Consider the following 22,334-nt stretch of genomic DNA (forward strand, 5'->3'; position numbering starts at 1 on the left):
CTGTGATATACCGCTCAGTGACTCCATATCCATAAAATTTATAATGCTCTATCTCATCACCAACAAAACATTATCGTAGATTGATCCTCTATATATAGAGAAATAGAAATCAGTATGCATTCGAGGTGTTTAGTGATTTTACCAGTTACGTGAAAGGAAAACTCAAGGTTTGATCTGCTCTAATTCTCATCAAGCTTTCCCATTCTCACTGCTAACTCCATTGTCCACCTCCATGCTAACCGTCTCCTTTGATGATTCGTCAACTACACCATCTACCTCTGGCTGCATCTTCTTCTCAGATTCACCATCTTCGCTAACAACTGTATCACTCTCCATGTGATTACCGTCTTCAATTTGTGGCGTGTGATTCTGGTATTGCTCGTACACCCCTTGTGCCTGTCCCCAACAGAAAAAAACACACACAAACATGAAGCAAACGACTTTCCAAACAAACAAAAATTAGTTATCCAAGCAAGTTTTGCGTCGGTTACCTTGTAGAACTCGTTCATCCTATCGTGAACTATGTGTGCCATCTCTTCAACATCATGAACGAGGTAAGGATTTCCAACTTCCTCCACCGCACGATCTGTATACGCTGATGTGTTCTCACTCAGGTTGAGCCCGAGCCTATCGGGTCTTCTCAGAAGAAGCTGAAACGTTGGTTGCAGCTCATAGCATTGTTCAAACAGAGAGCGGCGGCAGAACACGTGACATTGCAACTACCAACCTTCTTACGTCACGTAGATGTCCAACAAAGCGTGTCCGTACAAGAGACAGCAAAATAAAGTCATTCTGTTGTCCTTGGAACTTATCCACTGTAGTCACCTGAGGAAACAACAAAACCAAGACGATCAAAACACCAAAATAGATATGGAAGCATTGCACACACACAATGCATTAACACACGAGAAGGATAGTTTACCTTGCTAGGCGGGCCGATGAAAGAATAAGGAACACAGCGACGGTTGATAACATCACGGATTAAGAGCTTCTGCCCATTATACGTCGTCAATATCGATATCTTATTAGCAGGATATCCTAGCAATCTCATGTATATATAGACACTGACGATATATTCAGCTTCTCCTTGATTTTGATAAAACCATGGAGATGGTGTTGACTCTCCTTTCCCTTCGTAGTCAGGCACATTAATCAACTGATACTCATATGAGAAACCAGCATTTGCTCTATGAAAGATGGGTGCTTCCTTAACAATGGAAAGGTCTCCCAAGTCTCTGTATCTCCAGTTGTAGAGTTTGGCTAAGCTTGGCCTCGCTCTTCCTTGAGCATTAAGCTCGATATATGGAATACCAAAACGAACAAACCTCGTAAACAGACTCTGATCCATGTGACTGTATTTCTGGAAAGCCATGTTCTTCACCACGGGAGGCAGCTGGTGGTGATCACCAATCAATATACAGCGCTTGAGTCGTGAATGGCCATCTTCTTGCCTCTGAAGTAACATTGGTATGAAAGTCTCGATTTCCAAAATCTGAGCACTTTCTTCCATCAGTAAGTTATCATACTTGAATCCCAGCTTAAGAAAATCTCTCCTCTTTAATGCCGCATGAGTACACGTCATTGCTACAATCTTTGCTTGTTTGGTCATCAGGTAATTTGCTCTATCAGCAGTTGATTTGAGTAGTTCGAAGGCCCTACACTCTTCTAGCTCATGGAACACGGTCTTGAGATGAGTGAAACAACCTTTAGCTGCCCTCATGTCTTTCTCAAATGACTCCCCGCTAAAAACAGGTTTAGGCGCGTCTGAGAAGAATTCTTTGAACGGGAAGCGATCTTGAACAAACGATGGGTTGTTTTCATTTCCACCACAAGCAGCAAGAAATAGCTCCCAACGCGAGTAGACATGAAGCAACCAGAAATACCCAGCTGTTTCACATGTATAACCTACATCCTCTGGAAGTTGAAGTGATCTTGCTAATCTTTCAACCTCGCTGAGCAGTTCTAAACGTCGAACAAGCATGGCATTGACACGGCCTTGTCTGCTAAAGTCAAGATCGGTGGCAAGCTCTTGTTCACCTTGACCTAGACGGAGTAGATACCGCGCTGGCACATCCCTCTGAAAAAACAAACCCATGTAACATTTGTCGGTCAGAACCTGTTAAACCATTACTCCATATAACAAAAAAAAAACAGAGACGCCAATGTACCTCCATTATCTTCTCGAAAAGATCATTCAAAGCCTGATTTGAATGAGTGATAATTAAGGTCCTTTGTGAAGGACAGTTATGATATAGCACATTTAAGATTTGCACAGCTGTATCAGTCTTTCCGGTACCCGGTGGACCAACCACCATAGTGAGCCCAGGCTGAATACCAGAAATGATCGCTCCAACCTACAGGACAATAATAAGTATGGTTTGATTAAAAATTGCAACTAAAAACTATTCATCTTGAATCCAAGCCATATGTTTTGGAATATTTTATCAACCAGTAGAGAGAAAAGGTCCCACCATTGAGGTGATAAAAATACTTTTGGAACTTCAGGTAAAACTTTCTCCGATTAAAATAGAATATCATGTGATTCTTAACTAGATCAAAGAGACGAGACTAAGCCAAATGCTTTACTATTCATTCGAACGAGAATGCACAAAAGTTTATACAGGTTAATAAATTTCAGATATAAAACACAATGAGGCCGCATAAAGATGATGAGTAGCATTCTATTTGACTTGATTGTTCTGTAATATATGTGAATTCTACAGTGATCAATTTTCTCAATATTAAAAATATGTCACGAATAACAAAGCTGATGAGCATAGCCAGCACAATTACATAGTAACCAAATGGTCCTAATCAAATAGGTGTACTGCTGAGGATATAGAAATTAGTAGTACCTGCGTAGGTGTGAATTTAACTGAGTTCTGCTTCGGCTGGTCCTGAGGATAAGGCCCTGGGTCTGGTGGGGTGTATGCCTCGACAATAAGTTTCTCCTTCGGGGACACATCCACCATATCAACATTTTCTGATGGATTTACTTCAGATATCTTATTTCCAGAAAGAGCATAAGCATTCCCTTTTAGTGTCTTTGGAAGAGTGATTCGAAACGGAGGCCTTGGATCCAGAACTTCAGCACCATCAGCATTTACGAAAGATACCTGCGGTGCACGACTTGTGAGAGACATGGAAAAAGAGGCTGTTCTAGATCACATCGTATACCACAGAAAATAATTACTAACCTCATAATCTGGAAAACTTTCACTGAGATGATTTGCATCAAGGAAAGTATCTTTGAAGTCCACGGTTTTCAAGAGGTTTGGCATATTAGGCCACTGTGCAGCAGAAGGGTTGCCATACCCAAGAAAAACGTTATGCAACCAATCCGGTACAATACAATATTCATTCATGAGATCTCTGATAGATTCCAGAATAGCCTTGAAGTTGTTCTCTTTTGGTTTCCTCCTCATTAGCACATTAAATGTGCCATACACATCCTCAGCACCTTTTTCAGCAATCTCTGTAACATCTATGTGCTACTGTGCAGCATCTAAAGCGACAGTCACAGTCCTCATATCACCTTTTGGGGGCTTCCATTCATCCCGTTTAACTTTTCCAGAAAAATCATTCATCAGATTGCCTTCCTCGTCACGGATATCGATGACTTCACAACCACGAACATACTGAAGCCCGAGTCTCTGCGGTACTGTAGCTTTAGCAGCTTCCTCTACACCTAACGGCTCAAATGAAGGGCGTATACAAAGCAAAAACAGTACATCATGCTCTTTAATGGAATTCCACTCAGATCTTATCTGTGTTCTGTAACTCTTGATGCTGAAGGTAACTTCTGCAGTCACAGAAGCTGGCTTCTCTTCTCCAATATTAGGCTGTTTCACCTGAGCGATTTTGAATCCGTTAATCGGGACGGCCATTCGTGACCAACCACGAAAAGCAGTTTCTCCCTCGTTATTTATGTGTGCAAGTAGATGTGGTACAGCTTCCTGTATATCTTCACGAATCTCGTAAGTAGATTCTAGACGGAAGAGATTGACGTTTCTAAGGAGGTAATCATGGAGTGTTAGAAACTGAAGATTAAGCTTTGGAAGAGCAAGGCAACCTTCCCCAGAATAGTTAATGCTTGGAATAACACTTTCGTCTCACATGATTTGCTCATTTGGGTACAAAGGCAGAGCGTTTATGGCTTCTTTCTGAGACTGTTGCTTCTCAAAAGAGGAGACCACGACCTCAGTCAGAAAATCCTTACTATCTGCCCAAGGATCATGTCTTGAAACCAGTTTGAGCTGTACAAAAGCATACGAAAATGAGAACGATTTAGGTGGCGAGGTCGTAAGTTAAATTGTAAAGGAACATAAATGTATGAAAAAGTAAACTAAAGCCACCAGCAGCAAGATTCCATAATGATTAATTTCACAAGTGAACCTACAAGAATAAGCCTTCCAGATATAATACCTTTGAGCAGACAACATCCCTTAAATCTTCAAGAGAAAGCGCAGACAATCTCCTCCTAAGATCAGAACTCTTGTGAACCGAACCAATGTTAGCCAAAGACACATCTCGCAACTGAAACAAACAATATAACAAAAAACTGAGAACATGGAGAAGACAACCCAATTATTATTAGAGAACAAAGAAGACAGCAGATTGAAGGCTTCGAATTCCATCAGTAACATAGTAAGCAAAACTATCTATCTAATTAACCATGGATACCAGGAAATACCTTAGGTATTTTCTTAAAGGCAAGTAGCTGAAACGCCATAAAAAGATCGTAATGAAATTGAAGTGCTTCATCATCAGTTAATTGTGTTCCATCATGATCCTTAATCTCAAACTTTTCGTAAAACTGTAACAAGTCAACTAATTGGGCGAAAAGCTTCCCCTTTTCATGTTTGTATAGGACACTCAGTCGACACTTGGCAACAACTGCTATATCCGCCACAAGAGGTCTTAAGTATCTGTAAAAATCAAGACGACGAGATGGAGTAAGAAAAAATAAGGTCCAGTAACTGAATGATACAGAAATGGACACAGCGTATCAAGATTAATAACGGAGATATCATCAGGACCAAACAAAAACACCTAGAATGCAGAATACAGGTTTTGACCTACTACATAGAGGCCCTGGTGCGAAATATTAATACCTTCTTGTTGGAAGTTGGTTCAGCATATCAATGAGAAATTCCATGAATCTCTCGCAGTATAAGACGGAAGAATCATCGACCAATTGAGAAACAGCAGTATCATCAATCTCATCCGCAAAAACACCGTGATCAAGCACCTGGATGAAAAAAAAAAATCATGAATTTTTCACAACTATGCGAAAATAATTGGTAAACATAAACAACTTCAGCCTAATAACAACATGCTTCTTACCTCGACGAATTCTTCTATTAGGCCTCGAACAAAATTTGCTTCAGGTGATGAAGATGGATCAAACTGCTCCCCCTTTGACATAGCCTCAGCTGCCCATTTCTTCGATGACCTCTTCCACTTTTTTATTAGATCCGGTTGAAGGCAGAGGTCCATCTACAATTGCGAGAATCAAATAATGACATCAAAGCAACTACAAAAATACACAATCATCCTTAACAAAATTTGCCTGAACCAATCCCCTACCTGGAAACGTCCATAAGACAAACTGTGCCAAGACTGTAATCCTGCTAGACTTAGAACAGTCTTATTAACCACCCCATCTTCCAAACTCTGCAACATCACGAAGTTACAGATATTAAAAATAAACGTCAAAACAATATATAGCCCGCGTGAAATACGACTTGAGCCATGTGCAGCATCAATCTAAAATACTTCCTACCTATATTGAAAAAAAAAGAAAGAAAATTCAAGAAACAGAAACAAACCTGAAAAGCATTGATCATGAAGACCAAATAATTTGTCTTCTCAGCAATAGTCAACCCTCTCCCCTACAATAGTAAGCCAAAAAACAATATGAATATACAAATAATCTACAACAAAGCCCCACATTGTAAAGAAGAAGATCTCAAACCTCTTTAAGTCGAAGAACCTTCTGAAGAAACTTCTTGAAAAGATCTTCACGATCATGAAAGCAAATCCAAGCCGCCACATTCTCCCTGAACTATACAAATCGCAAGTTAAAGTTCTCATCATCAGCAATCAGCGAGAGAGCCAAAAAAAAAGCCTTACTACCTTCTCGTTAATCATAAGAATCATCGACATAACATGCTCGAAAGAGGCCGCCTCGGGATCGAAATTAGGCCACAGGTAGTTCTCCAAGTACTGGCTCACCTCGAGAACCATCACCCGCTGCAGCGGAACGGGCTTCCTTCCGCCGCCGGCGACCTTCAGCTCCGCCGCGTAAATCTCCTTGACGACATCCGGATCGAACGGTTTGCCTCCTCCGGTCCTGGTCCAGCTCTCCTCGGCGATCTTCGTTAATCTTTCCTGCTGGATCTCGGATAGGGTGATCGAGGAGCTCGGGAGAGTGGTGGACTCGAGCGGGTACTCGGCGACTCTGTGGCGCTTGAAGTCGTACGCGCCTGTTCCGTAGACCTTCGTCATTCTCTAAGCATACAGAAAGGGAAATGGAGAGGATGATAGTGAAGTGGGAGTTGACTTTTAGGGCTTAAAGCGTCGCGGAGGAGAGACGAGACTCGTCGACGTAGACCGACCCGACCCGAGTGAGTTAGTTTACGGGCAGATGGGCCTGGGCCGATATTTGAGCTATAGGTATTGTTAAAACTTAAAAGCCCAATGCTTATTGGGTCTTAGATTAGCGCTGAAACTGAATATACTGACGATATAAAATGGTAGCTAGGTTTACTTATACAAGTTAGCTTGGTATCTACTTATGAAAACCTTTATGCAGGTCAAGGGATGATTATAGAAAAAAAAAGGAAAGGCGAGATGCTTTTTGACTTTTTTCTTACAAGTTAAGAGCCCAGGTTTTTATTTATTTAAGTTTAACTAGATGTTTTCCTGCACCATGTGCAGCGATAAAGTTTTAAATTTAAATTTATTTAAAAATAAAAATTTGTTAATATTTTAGATTTTATTATATTTAAAATAATATTTTAATATAAATACTAAATACTAATTTAATTAAACGTAGAATTAAGATAAAATAAATAATTTTATTTATTTAAAATTATATTTAAGTTATATTTAAAATTATAATTTAGATAGATTTTAATTTATTTATTTTGGTTAAGATATATTAAATTAAATTGTGTAAAGTAAAATTGATATAAGTTTTTTTATAATTATAAAAATATAAAACTAAAAGGAATTTCTTAGATTTGTAGATATCAAAAAAACAAATGATACTACAATTAAAATTTTAATTTTTTTTTAAAAAAAAGAATGTATAAAATTTTGAAAATATTATTTAATAATAAAAAATTATTATTATAAAAATATTTTAATAATATTTCGAAATTTAAAAATATTTTATATTTCCTTTATCGTATTATTTAATGAATAAATTTATTTTAATGATGATTTATGAGTTATTACCTTATTATCAAAAGTTACCAAAAATTGAAGTTGACATTAAATGAAGTTGTCTATGTCATTTTTAATTATATGTCATGTCATCAATTTTAGTATGTCATGTCATATTTGTTTAGTGAAAATGATTGTAGAAATGACATGTGTAAAATCACTTCACAAATAATGTTTAGGGAATATATTTTAAGAAAATCTGTGTGTTTAAGGATAAAACATTTTTTTTGTCAAATGGATAAAAATCAAGGAGCAAAAGAGAAAATAATTTTCTTAAAAAAAGAGAAAATAAAATACAACAATCGTTTGAACATTTTTATTTGACACTTTTTTGTTTTCTTCATTTAACTGCATTGCTTTATTCCTTCTTTTAATATTAAAAAATAAACCTGACTATAATTAATTGTTACATACCTTTTTGACGAGAAAATAAATGTGTTTGATTGCGTATCAATTAGAGGTTGATTGTTCGTAGTTTTTGTTTTAGTTTTTGGTTTTTGCTTTTGTAAAAACCATTTTTTATCCAATCAAGTTTTAGTTTTAAATTTTTGTTTTTATAAAAATCATTTCACTTGCCAATCAAGTTTTTTAACAAATAGTTTCCCTAAAATTTAGGGAAACTAGTTTTTCAAAATTTCAACCATTTTGTGAAGAAAAGCCAAAAACTAACTTTTGTGAGTTTTTAATATAAAAACGAATTTTGTTTACTTTGTATAAAATACTATATTTTAATTAATTAATAATTAAGTAAATAATATTTTCAAAAAGATAAAATTTCCATACAATTTTTTTATCATTTAACATTAATGTAAAATAATTTTTGTGTTCCATATATGTAAATAAATATAGATAATTTTAGTATTAGTTGTAACCAATTAATTATTAATATCTATATATAAATTATTGAATAATTTAATATACATACTAAACGACAACTAAAAATTATAAAATTTAAAATATTTTATTAATAAAATATATTATATTAATTTGAAAAATAGCCATTCAAGTTCTAAAAAACGAAAAATATTTCATGTAATAAAATTTATAAATATTTTCAAAATTTTAAAATATTTAATTTGATAATTTATAGATATTTTATTAATTATATTTAAGTATAACACTTAAAAACATAATAATTTAAAACATGGTAATTTTTTATTTTAAATAACAGCCACTATATTTTAATAAATTTTAATGGTATTTTTTTTTAAATTATTATTTTAAAACAATGTATTGCTTATTTTATAAAAAAAAACTAAGAATATAGCGAAACCTAAATCTAAAAACCAAAAACCAAAACCAAAACCAAAAGCTGAAAATCAAAAAGGTAAAAACCAAAAACCAAAATCTAAAAATGAAGAACTAAAACCAGAAACTAATTGAAACAATGATCACCTTAGTATATCGTTTTTTTTTTCAACTAATTAGTATCTCGTTTAAGCTTCTAGATTGAAAAGAAAATTAAACGATGAGATTAGCAACCCCTACGACAAGTTACGGTATACGGATATACTGTACTAAAAATAGGCGAATATACTTTCGTACAGAGCAAAAAGTACGTACTAAAACTACGGAGGGGCATTTCCGTCATCTTCTCATCAACTTATTCCGGATGGATCCGTTAACAGACTCCGGCACAAGTGGAGTCGCAGACACGTCCGGATCTTTGTCACTTACGAAGAACCAACTCCCTTAATCTCACGACACGTGCTCCTGACCGTCTCAAAGTTACTAATTTTGACACGTAGGACAACCACGTGTGAACTATATCCTTCCTCTTTATAAAAACCGAACACAAAGCCTTATCCTTTGTCTTCTTCTTCGTTAGTTTCAGATCAGAAAGATTTTGTTCTGTTTTTTTTTTCCGTTTTCGAAAATTCAGTTTTTCTTCAAAACTAATGATCACAAAAAGCATAAAGCTCTAACGTTCTCGCGTCGTCGCGTATCTCGGAGACTTTATTACCGTATCTAAAGACTTCAGAATAAAGCAATCTTTCTCCTCTTTTTCTTATATATTTATATTTTGGCTCAAGTTCGAAACCATAGTAATGCCGTTTCACACGAAGATCCAACCGATCGACTTGTCGGAAGATCTACCGACGATGAAGCAAATGCCGAAGTCGCGTTTGAAGCGTCTCTTCGAGCGTCAGTTCAGTATCAAGAACGCCACCGTCGGCGAGTTCGACGCGCCGCCGCTTTCTAGAGGCAACTCCGGAGATTTCGAGCCTAGTTCCGTCTGCTTGGCGAAGATGGTTGTGAACTTCATCGAGGATAACAAGGAGGAGGAGGAGAAACAGAGGTGCGGTCGTAGCCGGTGTAGCTGCTTTACCGGGAGTGGAACAGAGAGCTCCGGCGATGAATCCGAATGGTCGGATGATGTCAAGTGTTCGTCTGGTGAAGCTTGCGTGAGGCTCAAGGTATGTTCTCTAGGTTTTTGCTTAATAAAGGGTAAAGCAGAAACCTGATGGATCCAGATTCGTTTTTGTAGAGTTTGGTTCTATGTACGAGCATCAGCGAGAGGAATGTAATGGCTGACGTGACCAAGATTGTGGAGACAAGTAACCGTAAAGACCAATCTTGCTTGAAGAACCTGGTCAGTGTGTTGGTGAGGTTAGGTTACGATGCGGCTATATGCAAATCTCGTTGGGAGAAGACTCCTTCCTATCCTACAGGGGAGTATGAGTATGTGGATGTGATTATGGAAAGCGAAAGACTGTTGATCGACATTGATTTCAAGTCCAACTTCGAGATTGCTCGTGCGACCAAGACCTACAAGTCGATCCTGCAAACTATTCCTTGTATTTTTGTAGGCAAAGCGGATCGGTTGCAGAGGATCATCATGCTTCTATCTAAAGCGGCAAAGCAGAGTTTGAAGAAGAAAGGACTTCATGTGCCACCGTGGAGGAGAGCTGAGTATGTTAAATCAAAGTGGCTGTCTACTTATGTTCGTGGAGAGGAGAAGCAGGAAACGGTAGATATGTTGAGTGCATCGGTAGGTGGTTCCATAGTCTTTGGTGTTTGAAGATTGTGTGGAAGCTTTTGTTATAATTACATAAAAAGCCTCTAAGAGAGGTGTTGTGAGAGATAGGAGTGTTCTGAGCCCCTTAATAGTTTTTTTGATATTTAAGGGTATGAACTGGTGAATCACAGTGTGTCTCCCCTTGTCTTTTTGGTGTAAAGGAGACTGTGATCAGACTCGGTGACTGTCTTTGCTTTTGTGAGACTAATGGATTATAATAATTAAACAATAATTGTTGCACCTATTGTTTTTAATAAGACATTCAGAATCCTTTGAGAAGATAAAATGCTCCTATATATTTGATTTGCTGATCTAGTATGGGAGGCTCAAGAAGAAGTTTAGCTTATAGGAACTGAGAGTATATGAACATAGAAAGAAGAGGTTAGGTAACATCATGAGGCTAAATACATCATTATTTACAATGATGGGTTGTAATATTTTAATCTGGTGCTAGGAGTTTTTCACCTTTTCCTAAATAGTTCACCAATATTTCACCTGCATATAGTTTCACTGCTTATTGTACAGTCTCAAGTCTTAGCAGAGGAAAAACAATGAAAATTCTTGTCACAGCTAATGGCCTTGCATGGAAATTGTCTATTTTTTTTTAGGTTTTCACAAATGAAAGATGATAAAGATTTGTAGAGGAAAAAGCTGAAATGAGAAAATACCAAAGCGAAGACAATTCAAATGTAATGGCGAGGCATAAAGCTGATATAGAAAAAAAAAAAAAGAGGAATCTAGAGAAGCACATTATCAGAGTTCGTAAAACTGGACCACCTAGCTAACAATGTGGTCCATTTCATCTAGTTCACAATAATCTTTTAGCTTTAGATTAAGTAATAAAGACAATGTAGTTAGACCATTCTTCCAAAAACATAAACTTCCACACAATAATACAGAACAGTCACTATCCGTTATTCCCTAAGCTTGACTCAACATATCTCAAGTCCTTTCATTGTGAAAACAATAAAATGAAGTTTAAAACCAAGAACATCACAAATAGCACAACCAGATTTATCCTCAAAATCATCATCATCAACATCAACATCAACATCATCAGCCCACTGGTCTTTTTGCCCAGGCCTACACTGATCCAGATCAGAAATGACTTATCAGAAAGACAGAAAGTCTGATCCAACTAGTTGGTTGCTTTGTGGGGTTAAACATTACTTTAGTCATTATTATATGTTTTTGAGACACTCATAATATCATTTGAGAAGAGAATGAGCTGGCTTCTATTGAGTTGTTGTTACTACATTATTAAAGAAGTAAACCTATAATGTCACGTACTTTGCATATGTATAGAAATTATTAATAGTTTCGTTGACGAAATTATATACTTCCTTGGCGTGGGGAGCAAGATCCTCATTAATCCGTTTAATACTCAGATAATGTGATTATATAAGAACATAATACTTGCAAAGTAAAGATACTATCAAAGAGACTTTTTGTTAATAGCATTCACAAACACGACAAACAGAAAAGAGGCTATGGATTATACAGGCAACAAACTGAAGAAACATAACTTAGAAGCTGAGAAACGACTCAAGAAGGTGGAACAAGATTATCTCCACACAAGCCAAAAGTACACAGAATCAGATGTAAGTTTTCAAGACATGTAAGCCCTGAAACATACCACCAAAAACATTAAAAATGCTTTATCTTTTTGTGCGGCCAGTCACAGTTTCAGAGCCTATACAATGAGAGAAGGCGTGCCGACAGTCTCTGTTCCTCGGCTGAAGCTTTCACTGACTGGTGCAACAATCTGGTAAAGAAACTACATGAGGCTCTTGACAAGATACCTACAACAGAAGAAACCATTGATCATGTAATGATACTCCAAATAAACAAATGTCATTATAACACAAATCAGTCATATAACTAACACACTTTTTCCTTACACTTGCTTTGGACATTTAGAGCGTACAATTCTCGATGTCCAACAGCGTTGAAAGCTTGGAAGATGAACAATGCCAGAAGCTGGACTGTGAAGCAATACGTGATTTCAGAGAAGTTAGCCGTGAGGTACTACTAGTACTATTGTGTGCTTACAAGTATCATAAGTGGCCTTTTAATATTTTGTCTTTCCATATCATTAGCTCTACTACATTCAAAGAAAAATGCCAAGGAGTGAGAGCAGAAGATCTATACAGGGTCTCCTAAATGAGGTTAAAGAGAAAAACAAGTGTAAAGACAAAGCTGTTTTAACTTGTACACTGGTTTGTAACCCTACAAGTTGTGACAATTTGAGAAAATCTGTGGAGCTGGAAATAAAAGTAAGAATATCCCAAGTTTCATTTGAGACATCCAACCTAAAACCAATTGACCATAAATTGACCTAAATCTTTTATATATTACTTAGTTTTATTGAAACTCCCCACGTGCACTATTTTTAGAGATTAAGCCTTATTAATCTCTACATAATTTCAATAGACTAACCAATGAGAAAATGTCTGCAAACTACCTAGATTCTAAAGAAGCTGATCAGAGAGATTCAAAAAGACTGGGAAGACAAACTGCAGATTAGGCAATGCGCAAGGGATCTATATAGCGATTCCAAACGAAAAGTGAAGCATCTGTGGAAGAAAAAGGACCACCTATCTGGACAATGGGACGAAGAAAAGAAACACATGCTCCGGAATAAGGAAAAGCATGAGATGAGGATAGGTGCATATCCTGAGGCTGAATATATCAAGATGGTGAATGATATAACTTACCATTATCGGATGTAATATATAATTTCATCTTCATAGTTTCACTGCTGTGACTGTAGCTTGGTTTGAACAAAAATAACTAACGTTCTTTAAAAATACATAAAAGACTTGGCAATCTTCAGCTATATAGTCAACGTCAAGTGATTCTAAAATGATTGTTGTTAGAATTTAATTACAAAAGGTGGACCAAGCCAATATATAGAATAAACTAAACACATGACTGATTCAGTGACAGAGATATAATCTAAGAAAACAAAGGATAAAGACCAAAGTAAACTTCCAAGAAACAACACAACAATCACTATCCCTTGTTCTCTAAGCTTTGACCAACCAACAAAATCTGAAGTAATTTTCATAATATAAAACAATAAAACTCAGGAACTCAAGAACATCATAAAATAGCAAGAACCAACCCATCTTTGGCCTCAATGGCATCATCATCATCATCATCTTCTCCACTAAAATTCATAGAGAAGGCTCTTCTTGCAACTGGTCCATTTGCTCTGTCCTACACCGATCCAGACCAGAAATGGGTCATAAGAAAGCATCTAACTTCGTTCCTCCAAGACTTCTCAAACTTCGACCTCTCTACTGATACTTTCAACCACAACAACGGAACCACAGTTCAACTCTTTCGTCTGGATGGCTCTCTACGTACTCCTCAGCAAAGCACAGCTGTACAGTTGACCATTTGGGTTCACGAGAACTACCCGTTGACTCCTCCTCTTGTCTTTGTGATCCCTCCTGATTCGATGACTCCGGTTCGGACCAACCACCCATTCGTCAGCTCCTCTGGTTACACAAACTCTAACTACATCGAGACTTGGGAGTACCCACCGTGCAATCTCCTCAACTTCGTTCGAAACCTCAGGAGAGTTCTTGCTAATGACCACCCGTTTGTTCAGACAGACTCTATCCCGACCAAGACTCGGTCGGTTTCAAGACCCGAAGCTCTAGACAGGTTAGTCACGAGTCTCCACTACGACGTGTTGGCAATCATGTCAATATCAGAGGAAGAGATTGAAAGCCTCTGGAGACTCCAGAAGGAAGTGAAGCAAAGATCAGAATCGGTTAGAACGATCATCAGCGACCTTGAGACAGAGAGGGAGACACTTAAAGAGAATGTTCTGAAGCTAGAAGAGGACACAGATGTGTTGGCTATATGGGTGGAGAGGAACTATCCCAAGCTGATGAAAGCGACGTCCAAGGACGTGGGAGTCGAAGAGATGTTTGAAATGGAAGAAGAGAAGAAACTGTTGGTGGAGAGCTTGGCGGCAGATAAGGCTATTGAAGATGTGCTGTGTAATTTGGAAGAAGCTAGTAGAAGGGGAGAGATGGAGATTGGTTCGTATCTGAAGCATGTTAGAGTCTTGGCTAGAGAACAGTTCTTCTCGAGGCATCATCACCTATATATGTAAATATATACTAAAATGAGTCTTTTTGGATTTCATCTTTTAATCTTCCCTTACATTCATATATATTTACCCAGTGTTATAAAAGATCGGTTTATCCTCCGTCTATTCGGTAAATCAACCTAAACGAAATGATTTTTAAAAATCAGTCTAGGTACTAAAAAATGGTTTAGGTGCCCGCCTAATCACTAGACTCTTATAAAACATCTAACCTAAAGATTTCTTGAATATTATTGATTTTACGTGAACTTCGAGACGCTTAAATAGTACATAACATATGGTCCCAAGTGCAGTCTTGGCACGTATGTTACAAAACCAATATACTACTGTGTTCTCTGTTCGCTAATGCTATCAGAACATGGATAGGTCTTCATATTCATATAACTAATTAATCAAATTTTCCGTTACATTCATAGTATTGTTTTGTATTTCCAAGAATAATCTGTTATAAGTCTTCTATGCATTTTTAGTTATAAATCATAAATTTTCAAAACACATTTTTAATATTAATTTAAAATTTAAAGAAGTAAAAAATAATATATTTATAATAAAATTTAATATGTATGGGAAAGTGCAAACATATTTTGATATAATTTTTATATTCATATTCCCCGTTACAATAATAAAGTCCAAAAAGGAACAGAATAATCATATTTTGATGATGTTAACATTATTTCATACTTATCCTTTTTTTTTTGAAACACATATTTCATACTTATCCAATTCTGGATTACTGTAAACTGGTGATGACTTTTTAGTTGCCTCACAAAAACTATTCTTGAAAATTTATTATCATAGATTCATAGTTGACATCAACTTGCTAGTAGGGATGGACGCAAGACGGGTACTTACTTTCTTAAGTATATTTGATATTTGGCTGGCATTGAACGAGTAATGAATTTTTGGACTTGTACTTGATTTGTCGGAAACGAGAACTTGTTATTTCGAGTACTTGTCTAAAAATATGTTACTTGCAAGTTATTTGTCTTGTTCGATTACTTGTTACTTACAAATATTTATTATTTATTTGGATATATTTCTAAGTTTCTAAAAATTACTTGATAGATAATATTTTACGAGAAAAGGTTATGAAAGTTTGTTTTATTTACTTGACTCGGTAAAAACACGAGAATTATTTTAGATAAAATATTTGCACCTAATATAAAAAAAAGATGGAATTCGATAAGAAAGTATTGTTTACTTCTTACAACAAAGAAATATTTGTTTAGAGTTTTGGTTTTTATGGTTTAGTTATTATTTTTTCGGTCGTAAAACAAGTAATGAGTAATATCAAGGTAAATCGTAATTTTTTTGGTGATACTTGTTACTTGGTTTGTACTTGCAAATAGCAAAACTCAACGATTTGATATTTGACGTGGCAACGACAAGTACTAAAAAATCGAGGCGAGTACGGATCAAGCGGATATAAGGCAAGTAACAATTGTTCATGTTGCTATAAACATTGTGCTAGTTTTAATTCGAGTTGATAACACGAACACAGTAATACAAAATTAATGGACTTTTAAACATTAGCGTATAAAGTATTATTTACGTAAGCATGTCTACGAAACTACGATTTAACCCTCCGAATCGAAGTCAGCACAACTTGGACATAAAAGGGTAAAACCGTAAACTAACTAGGCATATAAATCATCATATCTAAAAAGTATTAATCTAGTGTTCCACAACCTAAACTAAGATCTGGTGCAACCTGTTTCCCTCCTGTCTCTGCTGCGAGTGCACGGGTTCTTAACGTACACCCATCTCCCCCCTCCTCCGAGATCCCTTCCCCCACGAGTTTGAATTGAAACAGCCAGCAATTGGGTTTATTTAAATAACGGGTCGTGTTCTGTAATCGGGTCAAAGATCATGGATCGGGCGTTTGTTTTCTTACTGTCTCTCTGCCTCTTGTTGCAAACGTCTCTCTCGATTGAGAATTTTCACCAGGCGTAAGTGTGTCATCTCCTCTCTTAGATTTGTATATGTGATAACGTGTTAAAGTTCCTAGCTTTGTTCGGTTTCTGGATTATCCGACCGCATTGTTCTTTGGTCGGAATGAATGGAACCTTTGGATCTGTCGTATGGTTTTTTTTTCTTTTTCATTGCAATCTGATGGAAATAAATGTTTTTTTTTTGTTTGTGTCCTGTTGATAATCTATTTAATTTTATTTTCCTCTTTTTGTCCATTGCTACTAGTAGTGTTAGGTCTGTTTTGGCCACATTGCTGCAAGACATTGTTATCCTTTGTGTAGACTAGTAGCAGTTCATTGTCAGCAAAATATATATATATTTTTTACATAGCTTTTGATTGATTATCAGTGATTAATACCAACTGGTTCGTTGCTGCCTAATGCAGTTTTCCTATAGTGGAGCCTGATCCGAATCATACAAAGCTTCGGCTTAGTAGAGAAGGTTTGGAAGCAATTAGCAGAATCACTACTCCTATTGCTGCTGTTGCGGTACGTCAGAGAGTCTGATGTTTGTTTGACTGCTTGTCTATATTACTTTTTTTTTCTGAATCTAATCTGTTTTTTTTTTTCAAAACATTAGGTGATTGGCCCATACCGTTCTGGAAAATCTTTTCTACTCAATCAGCTTCTTTCCCTTTCTTGTTATGAAGGTGCTTCTTATCTCAAACACTTGTGTGACATTGTGAATAATCATTTTTTTTTTTTTTGCAAATTTAACTTGCATTACTTTCATTTATTAAACAGGTTTTGGTGTTGGACACATGCGTGATACAAAAACAAAAGGTATATGCTTTGTTTGCTATTGAAAGGTTTTAACTTTTTTTTTTTTTGTTGGGATCCAACTTAATTGTTTTGTAAACAGGTATCTGGGTGTGGGGAACACCACTAGAGCTAGAGATTGACGGAGTTAAAACTTCAATTATTTACCTTGACACTGAAGGATTTGAAAGTGTTGGAAAGTCAAATGTTTATGACGATCGGTACCCTTTCATTTCATTTTTTTTCTCTCGAAAATTTAGACATTTGTTTGATGAAGCTCTGAATATTTAATCAATTTTTTTTTCAGAATATTTGCTCTGGCAACAGTTATGAGTTCTGTGCTTATCTATAATCTGCCTGAAACCGTAAGTTTGTCCTGCCTCTGTCTTTGTTCAGATTGCTTATGATTCTAGAAACATTATACGTAATGATCTATAGACTAGGTAGCAATCATAGATACAATCATTTAATTTCTGAAAGTGTACAAATAAGGATTGTGTAACATAGAGTAGTAACTAGTGTTTTAAATAAGTTCATATACATTTGTCTTTTTCTGATATTAGTTCTCATCAGATCCGCGAAGCTGATATTTCTAGGCTCTCCTTTGCTGTTGAGTTAGCAGAAGAATTTTACGGAAGGTTTGGTTAATAGTACTCTGCACTTCCTCTTTTCTTAATAATAATAATAATGTCTTTATGGATACTGACTGACTAAGCTTCTATTTCCATTGGCTCATGCTACTCGATTGATTAGAGTAAAGGTACTTTCCTTAACGCTGATTCTGTTACTCTTAATCTTCTTCAAAACTTTTGTTTCTGATCTGCTGTATCATGTAGGGACAAGACGTTGCTTTTGAACCGTCAAAGCTCCTGTGGCTTATCCAGCGTGATTTTCTGCGTGAGTGCACTGTGTGAAAACATGCATAACTCTATGTATTTTGTTTCCATTTCAATGTGAGCTTGTCATGATTAACGCTACTCCAACTTCATGCAGAAGGTAAGTCGGTGAAGGAAATGGTGGATGAAGCTCTCAAACACGTCCCTAATGAAGATGGTCAGAGTTCCTTTTCCATTCTTTTTAACTGAAACCATTTCTCAGGCAGCAGCGTAACTGATTGTTTTTTGTTTGTTATGTTTTTTTCAGGTAACAAAAACATTGATCAGGTGTGTTCTTATTTCTTCTGCGTTGTGCCAGTAGTAGTAATCATCATTAGTGTCTCAGAAGTTATCCACCCTTTGTTCAGGTTAACCGGATCCGGGATTCCTTGGCGATTATGGGTGACAACAGCACTGCCTTCAGCTTACCACAGGTTAAAAAAATCATTTACATGTTTGAAAGTATTGTTGTTATCTCTAAAAGTACTTTGCAATATAACTTTTCTCCTTGTATTTGTTATGTAGCCTCACCTCATGCGGACGAAGCTGTGTGATCTGAAGGATGAGGAACTGGACCCTACCTATGTGGCAAGGCGTGACCAATTGAAAAAGCTCGTTGCTAGTATCCTCCGCCCAAAGATAGTGCAGGGGAAAGCATTAAATGGAAAGGAGTTTATTTCTTTCCTGGAACAGGTGTGTGTGTGTGTGTGTGTCTTTGAGATTCACACTTGTTACATGTATGTCACTTTTATGGTTCCAGTTTTAATTTTCTCTCTAATTTGCAGATACTGGATGCGCTAAATAAAGGAGAGATTCCATCAACAGGGTCACTAGTTGAGATATTCAATAAAGATATCGTTGAGAGATGTGTGAAGCTGTACAATGAGAGGATGGTGAAACTGCGGCTACCTATGTCCGAAGAGTATCTCCAAAGTGCACATGAAACAGCACATAACGAAGCTATCAAAGCGTTTGACGCTCAGCATTTCGGAAGACAGCATGCGAAGAAATCTGTGGATCAGTTGGATGAACAGATGCAAGAGGTATGATGAATCAAAATCCTTAGTGGATGGATGAGAATGAGACGAAAAGGATGATTCCTGAACAATCAATCTTTGTACCCCACTGCAGGTATATAAGAATTTTGTTCTTGCAAATGAATACCAATCGTCAAAGCTCTGCGAGGCGCTGTACACAAAGTGTGAAGACGACATGGACCACTTGCAAGCTCTCCGGCTCCCTTCCATGGCGAAATTCAACGCAGGTTTCGTGTACTGCAACCAGAGTTTTGAACACCAATGTGTCGGTCCTTCGAAACAAAGCTATGAGCAGAGGTTAACCAAGGTAGTAATAGTTAGTTATACAAACACACACCGTAATCAGATTTGGAAAGAACAAGTAGGTGAGGATTTTTACATTTGAACGGTATGTGTTGCAGATGATGGGGAAGGCACGGTCATTGTTCATCAAAGAATACAATAACAGGCTGTTCAACTGGCTGGTTGCGTTCTCTCTGGTAACGGTAGTGGTGGGACGGTTCATTATAAAGTTCATTTTGTTGGAAATGGCGGCATGGATACTCTTCATATTCTTGGAGACGTACACAAGGATGTTCTGGACAGCGGAATCTCTTTTCTACAACCCGGTCTGGCATTTCATCGTTGGGACTTGGGAGACTGTTGTGTATAGTCCCGTTCTCGACTTGGACAGGTAACAAACAAGTCCTCACAAAACTTCTCTCAACCTCTCTGCTTGTCTAATTCTGTGTTGTTTTTTTGGGTGAATAGATGGGCGATTCCTATAGTCTGCATTATTGCATTGTGTGTGCTTTATTGGCGGTGTTATGGAAAGAGGAAACACGGGTCTAGTTGGCTTCTTCCGATGTACAACAAGAATGGTCGGAGCAGGGAACGGTCAGAGTAAAACACATTGCTCCTCCTTCCTTACACCCTTATAACTTATATAGCATCTTCTCGGGCATGCTCCTTGCTTTTGTCATCGGAAGCTCTCTGCCCGTTACAACCAATTTTTTTGGACGCAGAAGAAGAATTTCAGTTAACAAGTGAAGAAAGAATAGAGATGATGATTTGATTGATCCATGTTGGTTTTGCTTTGATGCCTATATTCACTGCAATCTGTACCATTTACATAGAATTACATTTATCATGTTTTAAGCCTCGTGGAGACTTGTTGACGATGGTCCAAAGAAAATTATCATCTTTTTCAGAACACTAGTGATTGAATCAGTTTGATTTGTGAAATTTGGTGTTGTAGAAATAAATAGGGTTGTGGACAGCACCTACGCAACTACCAATCACTCCTAATGTTCCATTCTTCAAAATTCAAAAAAATAAAATTCAAAGAAATATTATTGAAATAAAAATATGAAAAAGGTAAAAACATGAAGTGCCACTAGAGATGGTTTTACAAAAGTGAAAGGAGGGAAAAAATATGAAAGAAACAAGGACTATTTTATCATAAAGATTTAGTTTTGTGAAACTTTTGAAAATATATAAATAAATTTTTAACTATATGAATATTTCATCATCAACATGGTATAAAATAAAAATTTGAAACAAATAGGACATGCATTTTATTCACTTTAAACCATTACGTTATACAGAGATTTATTTATAATTTTGAACAACGGTAACCTCTCGGGTAACGAAAACCCAAATTATTCATGTAAACGAGAAATTACATATATAGTTTTATTTTACTGATACTAAATAGACATAATAACAGCGTGGTCGGTAAACAAGACAAGTCTAGCCGGTCGTAGGGACCTGGACGACGATACGGTTTCTATTAACCCTAACCCTGACCCGGTCGCACCTGAAGTCTCCAGTCACTGGAGTTCCATCCAAGATCACCATTGCATCGACTCTCGAGTTCTCTCTTTCTATCACGGAAGCCGCATAGTCTCCATTTGTTCCCAAAAGCTCTGGCCATGAGTTCTTCCCTGTACGCACTCAAAGCAACCACATTAGATATATAGATCGTCTAGTAATTTATTTGCATTTTAGAGATCAATAAGTCCATCTCAAGATTGATTTCCGTGGAACTAATTAAAACAATATGATCCCTAGACCATGCCTGATGCCTCCCAGGTCATATTCGGTAAAAGTAACATTTTGAAGTTATAAATGAAACACCAACATGCATGGCGAGGGGAAAAAAAAATCAGCATGGCTTGGCCATACAATATCTATATATTAACGGATTTTATAGAAGAGACTTCAAATTCATATTATTCTCAAGATTTGTATCAGCTCCTACGACATTTATGATAAATTTAATTATTTTCTAGACGATTGAAAACAAAGAAATTTTGTTTAAACTTCTACTAAGAAGCGAATAGACATGACGTCCATTTGAATTTGGCCAACTAGATTAATCGTTGGTAAATATTGCATGGAATTGGTTTCTACTATTTAGCAAGAAGAACAAGTAACGTTTTAGTTTCAATGCACATGGTTTTGTCTATTGAGTTAGGTCGACCATTCCTTGTTACACGTGCATGGTGAGAAAGGTTAAAAGGGTACGGTTAGTCTGCTCAACCTATAGACAATTAGGTTAGTATCAAAAGGAGATAAATCCGGAAATGATTTTCGACTTGATTTGAATGGGCCGGGAATAAGCAATATAAAAGAGAATTGATTTAAAGCCGTAACACTATCAAATTATATACAATAACCAAAATTACCAGCACATTCGGACGACATGTTGCTACCCCTTTTTTTTTATCTTTGCAGTGCTGTGATGTATTTGTTATGCTCGTCTTTAGGAATCTGAGTCCAATTTATAGAATCAGAGACGTCAATGTCAGTGTCGGTGTAGTAGGTGAGTGCTTGTGTATTCAAAGTCGAAAACCTTGACTAACGGGTTTGAAATACAGTCCTTTGACATTTATAAACCTATAAGCTTTGAAAGTTATACCGTTTTCTTAAAAATTGTCGATATATTATATCAGTACTGGTAGAACCATATATTATATTGGATGGACAGTCACCGGTTCCTGATGCTAGCTTATCTTGATTAATGTTCTTACAAGTAATTTTATTTTGAAAATTTCTCTAAGCATATCCATCGACAACAAGTTAAAATTTCAAAAGCATAGATAATGTTGAAAG

The 22,334-nt window shown here is 36.6% G+C and overlaps 5 protein-coding genes and 1 pseudogene across 5 annotated transcripts; 4 read left to right on the top strand and 2 right to left on the bottom strand.

Moving 5' to 3' along the window:
• Nucleotides 1-8: 8 nt before the first annotated feature.
• Nucleotides 9-6,608, bottom strand: LOC106403309 (annotated as a pseudogene).
• A 2,507-nt stretch (nucleotides 6,609-9,115) lies between these two features.
• Nucleotides 9,116-10,773, top strand: LOC106450362. The gene is made up of 2 exons (XM_013892013.3): nucleotides 9,116-9,869; nucleotides 9,941-10,773. Exons 1-2 carry the CDS (start codon nucleotides 9,501-9,503, stop codon nucleotides 10,472-10,474), a joined length of 903 nt encoding a protein of 300 aa, XP_013747467.2. The 5' UTR covers nucleotides 9,116-9,500; the 3' UTR covers nucleotides 10,475-10,773.
• A 988-nt stretch (nucleotides 10,774-11,761) lies between these two features.
• On the top strand, nucleotides 11,762-14,745 carry LOC106450363 (protein ELC-like). Its single transcript, XM_013892014.3, has 5 exons — nucleotides 11,762-12,072; nucleotides 12,150-12,299; nucleotides 12,392-12,496; nucleotides 12,571-12,747; nucleotides 12,940-14,745. Exon 5 carries the CDS (start codon nucleotides 13,614-13,616, stop codon nucleotides 14,601-14,603), a length of 990 nt encoding a protein of 329 aa, XP_013747468.3. The 5' UTR covers nucleotides 11,762-12,072; nucleotides 12,150-12,299; nucleotides 12,392-12,496; nucleotides 12,571-12,747; nucleotides 12,940-13,613; the 3' UTR covers nucleotides 14,604-14,745.
• LOC125575172 lies at nucleotides 11,962-13,203 on the top strand. Its single transcript, XM_048756085.1, has 5 exons — nucleotides 11,962-12,072; nucleotides 12,150-12,299; nucleotides 12,392-12,496; nucleotides 12,571-12,690; nucleotides 12,940-13,203. Exons 1-5 carry the CDS (start codon nucleotides 11,962-11,964, stop codon nucleotides 13,201-13,203), a joined length of 750 nt encoding a protein of 249 aa, XP_048612042.1.
• A 1,522-nt stretch (nucleotides 14,746-16,267) lies between the features above and the next one.
• Nucleotides 16,268-20,462, top strand: LOC106406801 (guanylate-binding protein 4). The gene is made up of 17 exons (XM_013847537.3): nucleotides 16,268-16,546; nucleotides 16,954-17,056; nucleotides 17,148-17,217; nucleotides 17,312-17,350; nucleotides 17,430-17,547; nucleotides 17,634-17,691; nucleotides 17,900-17,964; nucleotides 18,080-18,086; nucleotides 18,163-18,223; nucleotides 18,320-18,379; nucleotides 18,470-18,489; nucleotides 18,570-18,635; nucleotides 18,727-18,894; nucleotides 18,987-19,244; nucleotides 19,333-19,545; nucleotides 19,640-19,911; nucleotides 19,989-20,462. The coding sequence occupies exons 1-17, from the start codon at nucleotides 16,467-16,469 to the stop codon at nucleotides 20,122-20,124; spliced, it is 1,794 nt and encodes a 597-aa protein (XP_013702991.1). The 5' UTR covers nucleotides 16,268-16,466; the 3' UTR covers nucleotides 20,125-20,462.
• A 308-nt stretch (nucleotides 20,463-20,770) lies between these two features.
• Nucleotides 20,771-22,005, bottom strand: LOC106403119 (protease inhibitor HPI). The gene is made up of 2 exons (XM_013843966.3): nucleotides 21,908-22,005; nucleotides 20,771-21,163 (listed from the first exon to the last, which is right to left on the bottom strand). The coding sequence occupies exons 1-2, from the start codon at nucleotides 21,924-21,926 to the stop codon at nucleotides 20,970-20,972; spliced, it is 213 nt and encodes a 70-aa protein (XP_013699420.1). The 5' UTR covers nucleotides 21,927-22,005; the 3' UTR covers nucleotides 20,771-20,969.
• Nucleotides 22,006-22,334: the final 329 nt, after the last annotated feature.

This window comes from Brassica napus, chromosome C4 (genome assembly GCF_020379485.1).
Source record: "Brassica napus cultivar Da-Ae chromosome C4, Da-Ae, whole genome shotgun sequence".
Taxonomy (NCBI): Eukaryota; Viridiplantae; Streptophyta; class Magnoliopsida; order Brassicales; family Brassicaceae; genus Brassica; species Brassica napus.